Raw genomic sequence first — 15,692 nt, forward strand, 5'->3', positions numbered from 1 at the left:
GACTGATGATACATTTTAGAAGTGGTAAGAGGATCACAGAATCACCATAGAATGGTGTGTGTTGGAAGGGACCTTAAAGCTCATCCAGTTCCAATGTCCCTGCCATGGGCAGGGACACCTTCCACTAAACAGGTTGCTCAAAGCCCCATCCAGCCTGGCCTTGATAGTAAACATCAAGCAAACCGCGGAAACACTCTCCAATAAATTTCATGATTTCTCAGTTTTAAAATGCTGATTTGTTAGAAACTGAACACTTCTAATCCAGTCATAATCTTACAAGTACTTCAATAGTAGAGATCAAGCCCTATTAAATTTGGCTTTTATTCTATCCAATTGTATTTAATCTACTTGCAAATGACACTTTTATAAACAAATTACTGTCAATCTTCTGTCTGAAGCACCAGGGCTAACAGCTTGTTACACTGAATCAGATCAACCGGCTGGCTCCCAATGTCAACAGAAACTGAACAGAAAGAATGAAAATGAAGCATTCTCCAAGGATTTTTGTGTTATTTCTGTTTATATAAAAATACTTTCTTTAAGCAATTGTTAAACGGTCAACTCATTTAAAAGAGACAGTTTGGAATTAGCTATTGAAATGCAAACAAGCACATAAAGTCACTGGCTTTCCCTGGACTAGCCTGGTAAACTGATTTCTTATAAAATAAGTAATCTTCTACAGACCACACCACCTAAAAGAAATACAAGAATCAGGAAGAAAGTATAAAGACCACTCAAAATGATGCCAAACATTCTATTGCATATTTATTAGATATACTATCTATGAAATAGTTTAACATTTCAGTATTCAAATTCCAAGTTTCTAACAAAATAGCAAACTTCAACAGGATTGATTCCATTCTTTGCAGAGACAAGGACTGCTACAGTTACACAGAAACGTAAATGTCTATTGAAAACCTACAGGTGAAACAGGCACCTGCGCCGGAAGTGACACTTCCAGCTTTTGCCAGAAGAATCCACCACACACAACATAACTCCTAATTTCAAACAAGTGTATCAACCAAACAGCTTAAAGAGACAAAAAGGTTTCTGCAGAGCTTCATCTTGGACCCCACTTGATGTCTTTTACACCATGAAATTGCCTTTTCAAAGCCTGGTTGTCTGCCCACTCTGCATTTAGAAATGAATCGTCATCGTCCTCTTCTAGTTTCTGTAAACAGAACCAGCAGTAACAAACATAACTGTGGTTAGCGCCCACAACAGCACAGCTCCCATGCACTAAAAAGACACTGTTACCTTCAGCTCCTCCTGCTTTCTGTAGTAGTACAGCATCATCTGTTTTTGCTCTTCATGACTAATCAGAGGTTCACGCCCTGGAGCTCCTTGTCCTTTCTGAAAGGGAAATCGTAAATTTTATTTATGATGGCAGTTGCAATACAAAAGAGAAACTGCCATGGAAAGACAGCAAGACATTTCTTCAGACAAAAGGATTTCTCAAATCTAGTAAGGTCCCTCAGGACAGGAAAAGAAATGTTGAGAAACTTCTGCTGCATTAAAGTGAGAATCATTTAGAATCATTTTTTCATCTCAGCAGCTGAATCATTTTGTGGACATCATTGGAGCCTGCAAACAAGATTGAGTCTATCTGACTTAAACTTCCGCTCTAAAAGAAGTAATAAATCTCTTTGGTTTAAGGTTATTCTAGATGGCTCAGGATGGGCCCATCCTTCTTTAGCTCCCCTGCTAAGACAGATTCAAGATGGCATATGACTTATTAAAGCAGGGAAGGAAGCAGTTACAAAACATGACAAGTAAAAGACATTTTATTTGTTACTACAAATAAAAGATTTTTTTTTTTTTTTCCCAGCTAAGTGTCCTCATGGAAGAAATGACGCGCACAGCAGAAAATAGCTGATGACAGCTACTGTCAACAACAGCAAACAGAACTGTTTGAATTGAGATGATGAATCCTCTCTGGAACAAAAAAAAAAGGGGTCTGAGGTGGTTTAATTTAGCTCTCCAACCCATGCCTTGTCAGACAGGAAACCCCCGTGCTACTCTGCATTCTCCAAAGAGGTACTAAAATCATCTAATTAAACAGTAAGACAACTTTCCTGGGAGCCTACACTTCAATGGCTTTAAGTCACCCTGTTTTCAGTGTTCCTGATGGGAAAGAGAAAGCAATTCTGGTCTTCTAAGTGATAAACGCATAAATCAGTTGACTTATCTTTGAGGAATTCTATTACAGACACCTGCAGATAGTAAGATCTGTCATAAACATTAATGCCTTCTCTGGGCAGAGAAGCTCTCGCTAACATGGAAGTGAAATGCAGCTCCAGAATAATTCTTGGCTATGAGTAAGTTCTCCCAGACATCCGACATCTGCAAAAGCACCTTCTGAATGTGATTTTATGTATACAAAGATACATACACACAAACACAGTGAGCACCTTCTGACAAAGCTCTGAAAATAAACTGAAACACCAAACACTCTTCCTTTGAGTATGGTATTCTCACCAGTGATGAAAACAACTTCGCAGTTGGCATAAAATAATTTTGTCCAAAAAACCAATGTACAGTCCCAGTAGCTTGGTACTAATTTCGATATTGCAAGAACATGACCACTGCATGAGACACCAGTATAGACCTAATGACTAGTTTTTGCTGAAGCATCAGGCATATAAACAGAGGAGCAGCAGCAGAACTTTGCCTCCTTTTTGGTCATTATTCCAGAGGATGAAGGGAAGCCCCTGGGGAGACCTTACAGCAGCCTTCCAGTACCTAAAGGATGCCTACAAGAAACTGGAGAGGGATTTTTACAAAGGCATGTAGGCATAGGACAAGAGGAAATGGTTTTAAACTGACAAAGGGTAGATTTAGATTAGATATTAGGAAGAAATTCTTTACTATGAGGATGGTGAGACACTGGCACAGGTTGCCCACAGAAGCTGTGGCTGCCCCATCCCTGGAAGTGTTCAGGGCCAGGCTGAATGGGGCTTTGAGCAATATGATCTAGTGGAAGCTGTCCCTGCCCATGGCAGGGGGGCTGGAACTAGATGAGCCTTAAGGTCCCTTCCAACCCAAACCATTCTATGACTCAGACCAGCTCATAATTAATGCAGAAGGCCTCATCTATGTCACCACATCCGACAACTGGGAAGTCTAATTTCTTTTTAAAAAAGTTCAGCTGGAAGCTTGAATAGCACAACTGGGCGCTACAGGCGCAGCAGCACTTTCTTCCTTCTAGCACCCAGTGAGTTCTCACTAAACACTTTGGAAGATCATGTCCACATTTCCAAGGCAACTGAGACAGTTTGAGGACCGGCCATCAAGAAACTCAGGACATCACAGGCAGAAAATTACTGAGTTACAGACACTGTCTTTCAGACAAGGACAGACTGAAACAGAGATAAGACCTATCCACACCACATATGCACAAAGCATTTAAACTTTTTTAAAGGCCAGAATGTAGCAAGAAAAAAAACACAAGTATAATTAGAAAAACTGGGCAGACCAAATGACTACATCTGTTCAGTGTTCTGCACTGACATAACTGAGAGCCAGCTGAGGTTTTTTTAAACATTTCCATTGTATTCCATCTATTTTTAAATACCTCTTTGCTGTACTTCAGAATTGTGCTATGGAGCAAGTAATAGCAACTACAGTATTTAACTGACAGGCAAAGCAACTACTAAAGAAAAATTTGGAATATAGTAAATTAAAGCCTTAAAACAGATGTACAGTTTTAAGATACTCAAGTTGAAACTAACAATCCATTTTATACACCTACGGACAATTCTCTTTATAGAGAATGACAGCCAAAGGTGAGTAACCTGTAAAGAAATCTCCCAGCGATACTTACTTTCTGTATCTTGACAATGATGGTTGTTTTCTCATTTTTGCCTATATAATCAGAGAGCAACTTTGTTTCATTCAACTCCTTTCCTGCCCACCATAATTGTGCTTCCGATTCTTCTATAACCTCAAGTCCAGCCTGTGACAAATAAACAAGGTGAAGTGTTGGGGTGTTGCTTTTTTTTGTGTGTTCCTGTGTTTTTTGTTTGTTTTGTTTCTTGGGGGGGGGGGGGGGGGGGGGGGGGTTGTTTTGTTTTGTTTTGTTTTCAAAGCTACAAAAATTTTCTGGAAAAATCTTTTTGGAATTCCTAACAGAAAGGCCACTGTAATTTTACCCTATACTTCTGCTACATCCTTCTCCTCATACTAATCTACAGCATTATCCTTCATATTCCAACAGATCTTGATTTAACATAAGCACTTTGGGCAATAAATCCTCAATACTGCCATTAGAAAGAAATGACAAGTTAATTAAAATAAGTCTTAGACTTACTTGAACTTTGTGTGTAACATTTGAAATAAACTTAATTCATCTTATTTCTACTTAAGCTATTGCTGTGCTTTTACATAAAGTTATCAGACAAAAATATAAAACAAAATTTGTCATGCAAGCGTAAATAACTTTCATTGATTAAAATGGAGAACAGCATGGCTGTTTAATATGTTTTAATAGCATATTTAAACCAGTCACTACATATAATACAAATACATTACTGCATACATGAGTTCCTGACAAGTCTTCTTTATCTTCCAACTCCATCCTAATTGGATCATGTGGAGGCAATCCCATTGGATACACAATCATCACAGCCCCTCGGAGCTGGTCCAATGCATCTTTCACCATCTCCATATTAATACACACGTTAGCCTGAACTTGTTTCTGAAATACAGGCAAGGATCATTGGTAATTTAAAAAAATTTAATTTAAAAATAAAAAAATTAAAATTTAAAAAAACATGCAGAAAGATTTTGCTTTGTAGTCAGTTCAAAGGTTCAACAGTGGGATATTTGATCAGAGCTAACTGCTGCACAAGGATAGTAGGAGTGCTGATTTCCTCCTTTGAATATTGACTTCTGAATATATCACTTCACTTTTGCCCCCTCTATACAGCTTGTTTACACTGACGGGGATGGGGGAAGAAAAAACCAAAAAGAAAAGATATCTTCACTAAATTGTGCAGGAAGTACTTAGTAATGCCTGTGGGATGCAGGCATTCAAACGAGTATGCATATTGACCACAGAAACTGGATGGGGAGTCCTTTGTTTCAAGTACTTGTCATTCATGAATATGATTCAAAACACTAGAATTCAAGTGAGGGCTACAAAGGGGGCCTAAAACCTGAGGAATAAAAATAGAGCACATGTGAGCAGAAGAGTAAAGCTTGGAATGTTGCACAGCTTATGCAGAGATCTGCAAGATCAAGTACTTGAGATCATTCTGCAACAGACAGGGGAAAAACAAGATGCAGCTGGAAGAGAAGAAATAAAGTTTTTACTTATGGATTTTCAATATTTTAAGTAACGAGTTTTATGAAAGAGTAAGAGAACATTGCCTCCTTGTGGACATTCTTAAACTAGTTAACTGGCAAGTACTTCTTTTACATTAAAAAGTGATGAACCTAACAAACCACTTCTCCAATGATCCTCAGCTTCATGCACCAGTGAATGGTAGAAGTAATAGTTTCAGAAGTAAGTCAACACGCAGCGTGGGAATTTTGCAACTTTTTACTGTAAATGACAATATGGTATATAGTTGGAATTTAAACTCGGGTAGATTTGCAAACTGGAGACCAGACCTGCAGATATTTTTGACTCAAGCAGTAAAACTACGTATTCATTTCCCCCCAGTGAGATGAGATGCAATGCAACAGAAAAAAAAAAAAAAATCCATCTGGAGAAAATCCTTATAGTCCAGAAGCTTTAATCTAAAACATCTCTCACTTTGTGTGTTTTGTATTTTTGCTGAGACTCAGAACAATTTGGCTGAAATCCTGCCTTAATTCAGAAAAGGTCTGCCGCAACTCAGCTCACTGGAAGTGCTGCCACGCACTCCTCTGCTTGCCTCCAAAAGGCCTTTTGAAACGCTGAGCTGCTCACTCTAAATGACTGACCTGACACTGCTAACAAAACAGTCAAGAAGACCAATTTAAGTACACGGGCAACACTAAAAAAATCAGTAACATTATCTATTTGCATAACTGCTTTAAAACTGTTTTAAAGTTCTACACATATCAACTCCCAGAACTATAAGGGCAGAGAGGAGAAAATTACCTGAAGATGTTAACAAAAAAAGAAGTCTGATAATAAATATTATTCAGTTGTGTTTCAAAGTCTTCCAAAAGCTGAGACACAATATGAAGCACCTACAGATTTAGTAAAGTGAAGCTGAATAATCGAGACCACAGTCCCATTAGGGCGTACCCTCATGCTTATCTTTAAATACACAAGCTCGTTGGGACTGAACAGGATTCCAAGTGGTTGCAAAACCAAGGCCTAATCTAAGAGATTAGAACACATTTTTCAATTAATTATATAAAAAACTCAAAAGACTATGTTAACAAGCAAAAGGTATTTTATTCCAGGAACATCACAGAATGAAGTTAATTTTTGACCAGAAAACACGACAAGCATTCGCCTAAAGAATGCATCAATAGCAAATTAAGAGCATGTGAATAAAATTAAATGCAATTTAATCATCCAATGTGGTCTTGGCTGCCAGCAATCACTTGGAGTTTAATATAGGATTCCTTAACTTGTTGAACCAGCTTGCCAAAAGCCATTAAGAAAATCATTAACAGAAATGTCAGATTTTATTACACTATTCACATCACTACATATTATTACTCAAAAATTATCAGCCCTTGCACAGAAGAAAGTCTGTTTTTTCTTAAGCTGTCCAACTATATAGCACCCATTAAGAAAGTCCCACATACCACGTTACTTCAGGAAACTTACCCTAGAGATTAATGCCTTGGCTTCCTCTATCGTCTTCTTTATCACTTGCTGCATTTTTTCATTTGGAGCTAAAAATAAAAGACAGTTATTTACTAGACCACACTTAGTATAAAGAAACCAAGTAAATGGCCTGTCTGGGTTTGCTCTACTCTAAGCAAATGAACCATCGTTAAATCTCAAAGCAAGAGAGATGCTACTAAATTGCAGTCTACTTAATACTTTGATAGTTCATCACTGTATTTCTTACTAATTTAAAACAGTATTTCTCATGGGAGAGCCAAACTTACTTTTCCACAAAGAAATCTGGCTGGTATTTGGAACTTCATTTGGGACAAAAGTACCGAGTAGAAAGCCACAGCTATAACCTCATACTCTGCACAACTAAAACCAAGAAACTCTTTTCCATGCTGTACTTACAAATATTGTGGGCTGTACTGGCAAATATGCTTTAACTGAGGACTACAGCTTGGAGCTTTCGGAATTTTTTCAATTTTTTCTAATTAAAATTTCAACCTAATGTAAAATGCAGTTTTGCAAATATAATGTGCATTTCATATCATAGTTACCTATTTTAATTATTAAAAGCCTCTCCTCAAATACAAAAAAGTCCAGTTAAATCATACCCATTCACAGCTGAACACTGAAATGCATCATTTGATGGTATTTAGTTTGGTCCACATTTATACACTGTTCAACATTATAACTTTGTTAATATTACAAAATTGTCCTTCCACTAATAAATAAATGACAGAGTACAACTACAAGTAAAAGTGCAAGTAGTCCTTACACTAAAGTTGATGCAAACTTTCACCGTAAGGCACGACGCTAACAACCATGCTTTGTCTGCATGCCTATGTATAAAGTACTCAGCTATTTCTGAGAGGGAAAATGTCTAGCTATAAAATAAACTCTTAAGCTCAGCAAAGGATTAAATATGGTTGGGCAGTGTGTTGTGATAGAAGAACTACTGCCCTCCAAATAAGACATTCAGAGTAAGCTAAAGGGCTGCTGACCTGACAAGGGCCGCTGTGGTGTCTGGAATATAGGGACAGACACCACAAAATCAGAAAAACAACCTGTCAATGTATCTCAGAACCTCTACATTTACAATTAATAAATTAAACAGTCAAAGTTGTTTCTGATAACTGTTTACTCTTTGAAGTTTTCTTCCAAGTACTACAGTCACAAAATTAGACAGCGTATGTGCTAAAGAGATACCCTACTATTTAGGCTTTTAAATCAACATTACACCAGGTCCTAACCCAAGACAGAAGACTTATATAAGTAACTGATAGTTTAGCTAATCTATTGTGGAAACAGGCTCCTGAAATAGCTGTCACTTAACAAATCTACAACTTCCTTTAGTGTAGTTTACTTATAGGATGATTTTTGTAATTAGCAAATGAACATGAGCTGGCTCACATGCTGGCCTGAAATCAAATCTATACTTAGTACCTACTCAGTTTTTAATTCTTCCAGGACAGTGAGGTAAATGAGAAAGATCCCAAATTGCAGTTTTTATGTTCCTCACTATGTTATAGGTTATCTGTGTCTACAGGAAAAGAAACATTTACATTTGATTTACCGTGCCCATTTCTTCGCCCAATTTCATCCTTCTTAAAGACACTTCCACCACTCGGTACACACTTTTCTGCCCACTCATCCTTTAACTTCAGTTCTTCAATTTGCTCATCTGTCAGTCCTTGCATATTATAAGGTAAGTAAACACCATGCTCCGCCAGCTCCTCCATCTCTTTAAAGCATTCAGAAAACAAGATTTAAAAAAAATCTGTGTTATTGAGACATACCAGTTACAAAAGCTTTTCACATTATGCACTTGCAGGCAAACCTTACTCCTAGCCTTCAGTTTTTAAAGAGCTAAGTATATGGAATAAAAGTAAGGTATATAAATACATATACATAAACATATATGCTGCAATTACATTCACATTTCACGCATATATGAAACAACATAACAAATGACAGTGCAGGTATACAAACCCATGTGATATTTGCTGGCCATAAACTTTTTATCTTTGGTATTTCCTTAATCAGCTTTAGCTGACAGCTTTTTCTAAGTACTTTTGGGAAAGCAAATTTTTTCAAAATGGGAAAAACATTTTATTCTTATAAAGTAATTTCTTTTCAGTTGAGAAAATATGTGAGTGGGTTACCTATAGGTTTGTCCATAAGGACTACTAAAACAGGTGTCTTGGTTTCAGCTGGGATAACATTAATTTTCTTCCTAGTAGCTGGTGCAGTGCTGTGTTTTGGATTTAGTCTGAGAACAGTGCTGATAACACGCTGAGGTTTTAGCTGTTGCTAGGTAATGCTCAGTTCATGAGGACCTTTCAGTCTCTCATGCTCTGCCAGTGAGGAGAGGCACAGGAAATGAGGAGGAAGCAGACAGGACACCTGACCCAAACTAGTCAAAGGGGTATTCCATACCACAGCACATCATGCCCAGTATATAAACTGGGGGGAGTTACCTGGAAGGCTCAAATTGCTGCTTGGGTTGGGTAGGGTATCGGTTGGCAGGCGGCGAGCAATTGTATTGTGCATCACTTGAGTTTATTGATTTTTTTTTTTTCCCCTTTCCCCTCGTAGTTTTACATTCTCTTCCCTTATCATTATTATACTGTACCTTAGTTACTGGACCGTTCTTATCTCAACCCGTGGAATTTACATTCTTTCGATTATCCTTCCCATCCCCTTTGGAGGAGGTAAGTGTGAAAGGGAGGTGAGCGAGCAGCTGCATGGTACTTAGCTGCTGGCTAGGTCTAAACCGCGAAGCTAGGAGAAGGTGGCAATCTACACATGGCTTAGCGTTTCTGGCGGATTGTTTGCATTCTCATAAATTCAGGGCAGGCTGGTTTACCTGCCGCTAAACTGGGATCTGACAGGCATTTCTTAACTTCGCAAAGCACTTAACTTCTGCGAGGCCGCACGCAAGGTGGCCCTTCAGCCCCCTGCCCGGCAGCCAGCGGGGCACCCACACCCGCAGACCGAGCAGCGCCCCAGCCGAGAGCAGCGCCCCCACCTCTGCGTGTGAGGGGTGGGGGTCGGGAGAGGGAGGAGATCGGCTGCCGGTGGGCGGAGGCCTGCGTGGCGGTACCTGAGCAGAGCCGCTGCACCTTCAACCTGCCATTGTAGATGCGGGCGACGAGCGGCGCCAGGTCGGCGAGGCGAGCGCTACCGGACACATGGAGCAGGAACTGGCTCTCGTCGCCGCGCTTCACGTGCAGCCGCACCATGCCGGAACTGAACCGCTCTGCGCCTGCAAGGGCAGAGGAGGAGGGCACCGTTAGAAGCAGTCACAGCCACGCCCACCACAGCAACGGATCCGCGTCCCTGGATACCAGCGGCGGGCTGGCAAAGGCCGCTCCCGGCGACCCCCAGCCGCCTCCCTCCTTCCCGTCCTTCTGTTCTCCCTCTTTCCCCTCCCTCTCTCCCTCCCTCCCTTTCTGTCTTTTTTTCTCTCCCTCTCTCTCCCTTCCTTCCTCCCTCTCTTCACGCACCTGCCCAACCGCCCACTGGAGCAACCGTAACGCCCACCGCGCGCCAGCCCTGCCCCTCGGCTCTTCCGCTTCCGGCCCTCCCGCTGCCGTCACGAGAGTAGCTTAAAGGGCCCGGGTGGCTGCGTGCAGCAGTGATTCACCCCAGGGAACACAGAACCCATGGAAACGTGTGGAGCGTCTCTAATTTTAATTCTCATTATCTGCAGAACTCCTGCTAGTAATTATTGGCGTTAATACACGTTACAGTGGTTAGCTAGATATATACACACACACTTTATTTCTGGAGAGTTCTGGTGATGTTTGCAGTATGTCGCTGTCAGTCTCCATAATCCTGTAAAGTGTAGAGGTGCTGTATACCAGGTACAGTTTAGCCAGTAGTTTGTAATCACTGTAATTAGATACTCAACGAAGAACATATTTATCCACTAGCAAAAGTTCCCCCCCCCAATTGTTTTGAAATAATGTAAGAATATACCAAAACACCAATCACACAGATGTTTATAGCAACAGTTTAAAACAAGGGAATTCACGCACTGAAGCACACAAGGAGTATAATACCACTGCTGTGTAAAATGTACAAGTGCTGTTTAATGGCCTGAACAGATACAAAGCGCAATAGAAAACTCACGATCCTTTACCCAACTGCAGCTTATGGCCAACCATACACTGTTTAAAGGAAGAGTGGATTATTTTATAAATAACCTTTTGACAGCATTTTAAAAAAAGTACTTACACTGTGCGTTTGGCTACTGTAAATATAATGCTAGTATGTTGTGTTTCAGTCCCTGGTTTTGCAGAACCAGTAGCCTGTTCGCAATTAAGCCAAGGTGTGTAGGGATATATTTGCAGTCCCCCAAGAGATGACAACAGCACGACACGTTCAGCTTTGGATAAAAGTAGGCAGCTGTGTAATAGTCCTAAGTAAATGTCCGAAGACACTATGAACTGCAAGGAGAACTGCAGGGTTGTTATAGCACACATAAATGGAGCTAAGGAAACTGGTTATTTTAAATTGCCTCTGGATAACAACATGCCATATTATATGTAATCTCATTTGAGCTTTAGAAAATCATGAAAGCACAAAGAGTTATGTTTTTATAGCACAGCATGTAGAATGGTGACTAAGCCTTCACTAGCCTCAAAGCAGCACCACATTGACAATGGTCCCTGTCACTGAGTGAGGAAGTCACTCATTCAGTTTTAACTGCAGAAGTGATGGAATGATATTGTTCAGAGAACTACTGTTCTCCTTGTTTTCTTTGAAAGTACAATTTTACAAATACAGCAGTCAGTCTTGTGGATGGGGAGGATGCTGAGTGGAGAACTCTATCACACAAGTGACCATCTCCTCTGCTGTTACAACATGGCTGCTAATTCCTTTGCTCAGGGCTTTCTATAGGACCCTTCTAATGTGCAGAAGAGCAGAATGGGACAAGCCAACTCCAATATGTTGGCTGCAACTGATGAAGACCACTTTTGTTTCTCAAAACCCAAGGGGAATTTTCTTCCCAGAGGTTAATGGAAAACTTGTATCAGTTGTTTCTGATCTGGCGGGGGGAAGGGAAGCATCTTTAAAATAAGTGGATGATATGGAACAGTTATTCTGAAGTAATGCTAGTGAGTGTATGTCACAGTAAGATTTAATAGCTGAAATATACTGACACAGAAAATTAAAATACTGAATATATTAATAAGCAAATTTTTGTTTGAAATTAAACTATTTTTGTTGTGCCTCACATTCAAATATATGCCTTACAAATATCCACAGCCTCTGTTATAAATTAAACAACTTCTAAACAATAGTTGTCAACATTCAAATCTCAATAAACTTTGGCAGCTCTTTGGTAAATATCAATTTATAAATATCAATTAACAAAACAGTAAAAAGGGAATGGGGAGGCTACCAGCAAGGAGCCTCTTTCCTAGAAATTCCACAAAGAGGAACATAAATGGGAGGGCTCCCTAAGCAGAAACCATTTTCAAGATTGCTATATTTTAATGAGATTAGTAGCTCATCCCTCTTTTCTCTGTCTATGCAAACACTATTACATTGGGATTTTAATACATTTCAGACAATTTTTTGTGCTCTACCATATATACATATTCAAAATTTATACACAAACAAGAGTGGCCGTTTACGAGCAGAGTTACGTTTCAGTGCATTTGACATAATTATTGCACACAGAATAATCTCAAATGCCCAATTATTCTACTGGATAAATGTAGCAACAAATATAACCTCTTATATATTTGAACAGCTATCTTTCTGTAAAATCCTGTGTTGGTGACACCTTAGGTGCCAAGGAAGTGAAAGGATCTGTGGGGGATCTGTTGCTGGTTACTCTTGATGGTATGGGAGGTGCAGGTGGTCTTCTTGCTGGCATTGTATAGAAGCAATCAGTCAAACTTCTATTCCAGTCATTATCAAAGTTAAAGTCTGAACCAAGAAAAGTATTTTGCTCAGTGCCCAGCAAATCTGGAGAGCCATCTGACTTCCTGGAGCTGATTTGCTTAATATCTGGAACACTTTTAGATGGCTTTAGCTTTACGTTGAAATTATCATCATCATCAAATGTTACCCATCCTTTTGGCTGTACGTTTTTTACCATGACAGATTTACCTGGCAAGCAAAAAGTATTTTCAGACGCATCCACAGAAAATACAGGCTTGCCTGTATTACAACTGAGAGGATTTAGAGAAGGGAAAGGATTGCAAGAGGCACGTCCTTCTAGTAAACGTGAAGTTATTTCAGACTCTTGTGTATCTGTTCTAAATGGGTTTCCAGCATTAGGAGTTCTTTCAGTGAATGGGTTTGTGCAGTTCAGTCCAGTAATAAATGGATTTGGAGAGCTGCGCTTATGTTCCTGTGATGTGTTAAAGGTCAGAACAGGAGGCATTGCTGGCATGCAATTTAAAGTATTCAAAATATCATCATTTCTTTGTGTTGCTGAAGGCAACTGTATCGACTCCTTCTGGTTCAAAGTTGGAACAGGTGATTTTCGGACAGATGTCTGCATCTTTGACACAAGCAGCTTAAACGACAAATCTTCAAAAGGGTCACTGTTTAACTGCGTTTCAAGTTTAGTGCCGTATGCTCCATTTGTTTTCATCTGGAAAAAAAACAGGGTGCTTAGTCATCATGTGGCTGGCTGTCTTGAGATTATTACTAACTCCCCATTTCTCACTCTTCTATGAGAAGAAAAGAAGCTCCTGGGCTTTAACTGAAACTTCAGTACAATTTGGTTGTAACTTGCACAATGCACTTGTAGTATAATTGCTTCTTTTCTGGAGAACAATAACCCTTAACTCCTTCTCTGAAGAAAAGCCTACTAGTTGTTAAACACATTTTTCCCTGTTGTTGGTTGATGCAGCTTGAATCTACTTCATGCAGGTCAGAATCCTAGCCAAAAGCACCAGTGGACATTGTATAATAAAATGCTTAAGAAACTTAGAAAATTATATTGTATTCTAAACAAGTGATAACCCAGCACAAATATGAAATAAAAAGCTCTAGGTTTCATTGTTTGTGAGTTTATAACACTGATGTTACAAGCAATATTTAAGCATCACAATGAAAGGAAAAATTAGTGTTATTAGTGTATGCACTTCAAACATTTCTGTGTAGACATATGCCTCTGTAGGCATCTCCAGCACTTCTTGAAATGTGAAGGTACGATCATCAGTTTGTATTACTTTAAAATGGCAAGTTATCATTGTTTAGAATAATATCAAATGGAGAAGACAGTTTTCTCCACAAAACTGTTCATATTTTAAAACAAAATATTCCCATTTTTATAAATTTATTCAAACAACAATGCAACTTTAGTACCTTGTAGCAACTGTCCAAAATGGTACACTACCTGCACTATCTTGCTCAAGTCATCACACTGACAGAACAGAGTTTGGAGCTCCCCCTTATTTAATGAATGCAAAGAATTAAGCTTAAGTTAACACAGCTTCTGAGAAGTCAAATTTCACAAACTTGTCATTTTAACACATCATCTTAATATACCCAAACAGTTTGGATATTTAGCATAAAAATTCTGTTAACTGATATTCTGTTGAACTAGGATGCTAGCTCAAATTATCACTAAAATACAATATTATTATAGCCTAACGTCAATCTTTAAACATCTTGTTTTGACTGCATTTATTGTGAACAGTTTGAAGCATGTCTCCACCTATCCTCTGCCTAGGCAGCTATGCAAAATCAGTCTACAGGCTTTAGAGACTCTCAGGAATAATAACAATATTGTATGTTTTCCCCAGTATATCCAGCATAGCAATTTCCTTTAAAAAATTGCAATTGCAGCTTGAATTGGCTGGCAAGAGAAAAGAAATATGCTGGCAAAAATGCATTTACTCTGGTGGTGGTTCTTTTGAAACAACAACATTGGTTACGTGCATCCTTGGTACTACTACATGAGAGTTTCTAAAATAGATGAGGCCTAATGTTACCAAACCCTAAATACAGTAGTTCAATATTGGGATTTTCGTACGTATATAGGAAGCATTTCAGAAAGTAATGTCAAAACAAATGCATCAAGTAACTGAGGGGGGAAGTGTGAAAAATCGAACTGTAGAAACAATATAAATCACATGCAGCTTGACATCAGCTGGTTAAATCCTGTGTTCATTAACCATGTGATCTAAAAGTACAAGATCCCAAAGAAACTATGAATCCCAATTGTTCTTTACTGTAAGTAAAAAAATTGCAGAATTCTGAATAATTCCGAAACCAAATACTTTTAAAACTGTAGTAGACAGTATATTTTACTTTGGATAATAGTAAGCTCTCTATTCGTTGAGATACGTAAAATATGGGTTTTATTTTGAAAATACTTTGGCAGTGCAATTGCATCAGGATTTATTTATATTAAAGAGAAACATTAACTCCAACACCTACTCATTTTTTTCCAAACAGACCGAGACCAGGAGATTTGGCAGTGGCTAAGCAACATACTTGAGGTTCCAGTTGTTTCATAAAAGATGAAGCAAAATATTTGCTATGGTACTAATAAATACAGTTAACAGTATCAATTTGAATTGCATTATGAAAGGAAAAAGCAAACTATGGTATGATAGTCAATTCATTAATGTGGACAGGTGATTTTTTACATGGATGAGACCACAGATGTATGAAAACAAGATTCATACATCTTTTCTGCTTGAATAGATGGAGAGACCACATACAAGATTGGTAAATAGTCAGATACCTGTTACCCTGATGGTTGCTCCTGCTTGTGAAAGAGAAACAGACATTAAAGGAAAGAATATTAGGAAGAAAATCCAAGTAACAAAGCAACCTCATGTTAAAAATACTTTAAGTTTTCACAAAGCCATTTTTTTGAGATATGAATTCAAACCAAAAATACGTATTACACACTATACTAGATTTTAAA

The 15,692-nt window shown here is 38.8% G+C and overlaps 2 protein-coding genes across 12 annotated transcripts in view; both read right to left on the reverse strand.

Annotated features, from left to right (window-relative positions):
- Positions 1-752: 752 nt before the first annotated feature.
- On the reverse strand, positions 753-10,072 carry CFAP298 (cilia and flagella associated protein 298). Its single transcript, XM_062622226.1, has 7 exons — positions 9,888-10,072; positions 8,358-8,525; positions 6,773-6,840; positions 4,538-4,696; positions 3,824-3,955; positions 1,258-1,353; positions 753-1,171 (listed from the first exon to the last, which is right to left on the reverse strand). Exons 1-7 carry the CDS (start codon positions 10,024-10,026, stop codon positions 1,061-1,063), a joined length of 873 nt encoding a protein of 290 aa, XP_062478210.1. The 5' UTR covers positions 10,027-10,072; the 3' UTR covers positions 753-1,060.
- A 390-nt stretch (positions 10,073-10,462) lies between these two features.
- SYNJ1 (synaptojanin 1) overlaps positions 10,463-15,692 on the reverse strand; it is a 65,799-nt gene continuing 60,569 nt past the window's right edge. For 6 of the 11 annotated variants that reach the window (XM_062622209.1, XM_062622210.1, XM_062622204.1 and 3 more), the window contains one exon: positions 10,463-13,400. In XM_062622209.1, coding sequence (XP_062478193.1) covers positions 12,549-13,400 — 852 coding nt within the window. In that variant the 3' untranslated portion in view covers positions 10,463-12,548. Of the gene's footprint in view, positions 13,401-15,506; positions 15,531-15,692 lie in introns of all 11 variants that reach the window. The other 5 variants (XM_062622211.1, XM_062622212.1, XM_062622206.1 and 2 more) reach the window with 2 other exon arrangements.

The sequence above is a fragment of the Pezoporus occidentalis genome, unplaced genomic scaffold (genome assembly GCF_034315485.1).
Source record: "Pezoporus occidentalis ecotype Australia unplaced genomic scaffold, CSIRO_AGI_Poc_V1 ctg24, whole genome shotgun sequence".
Taxonomy (NCBI): Eukaryota; Metazoa; Chordata; class Aves; order Psittaciformes; family Psittacidae; genus Pezoporus; species Pezoporus occidentalis.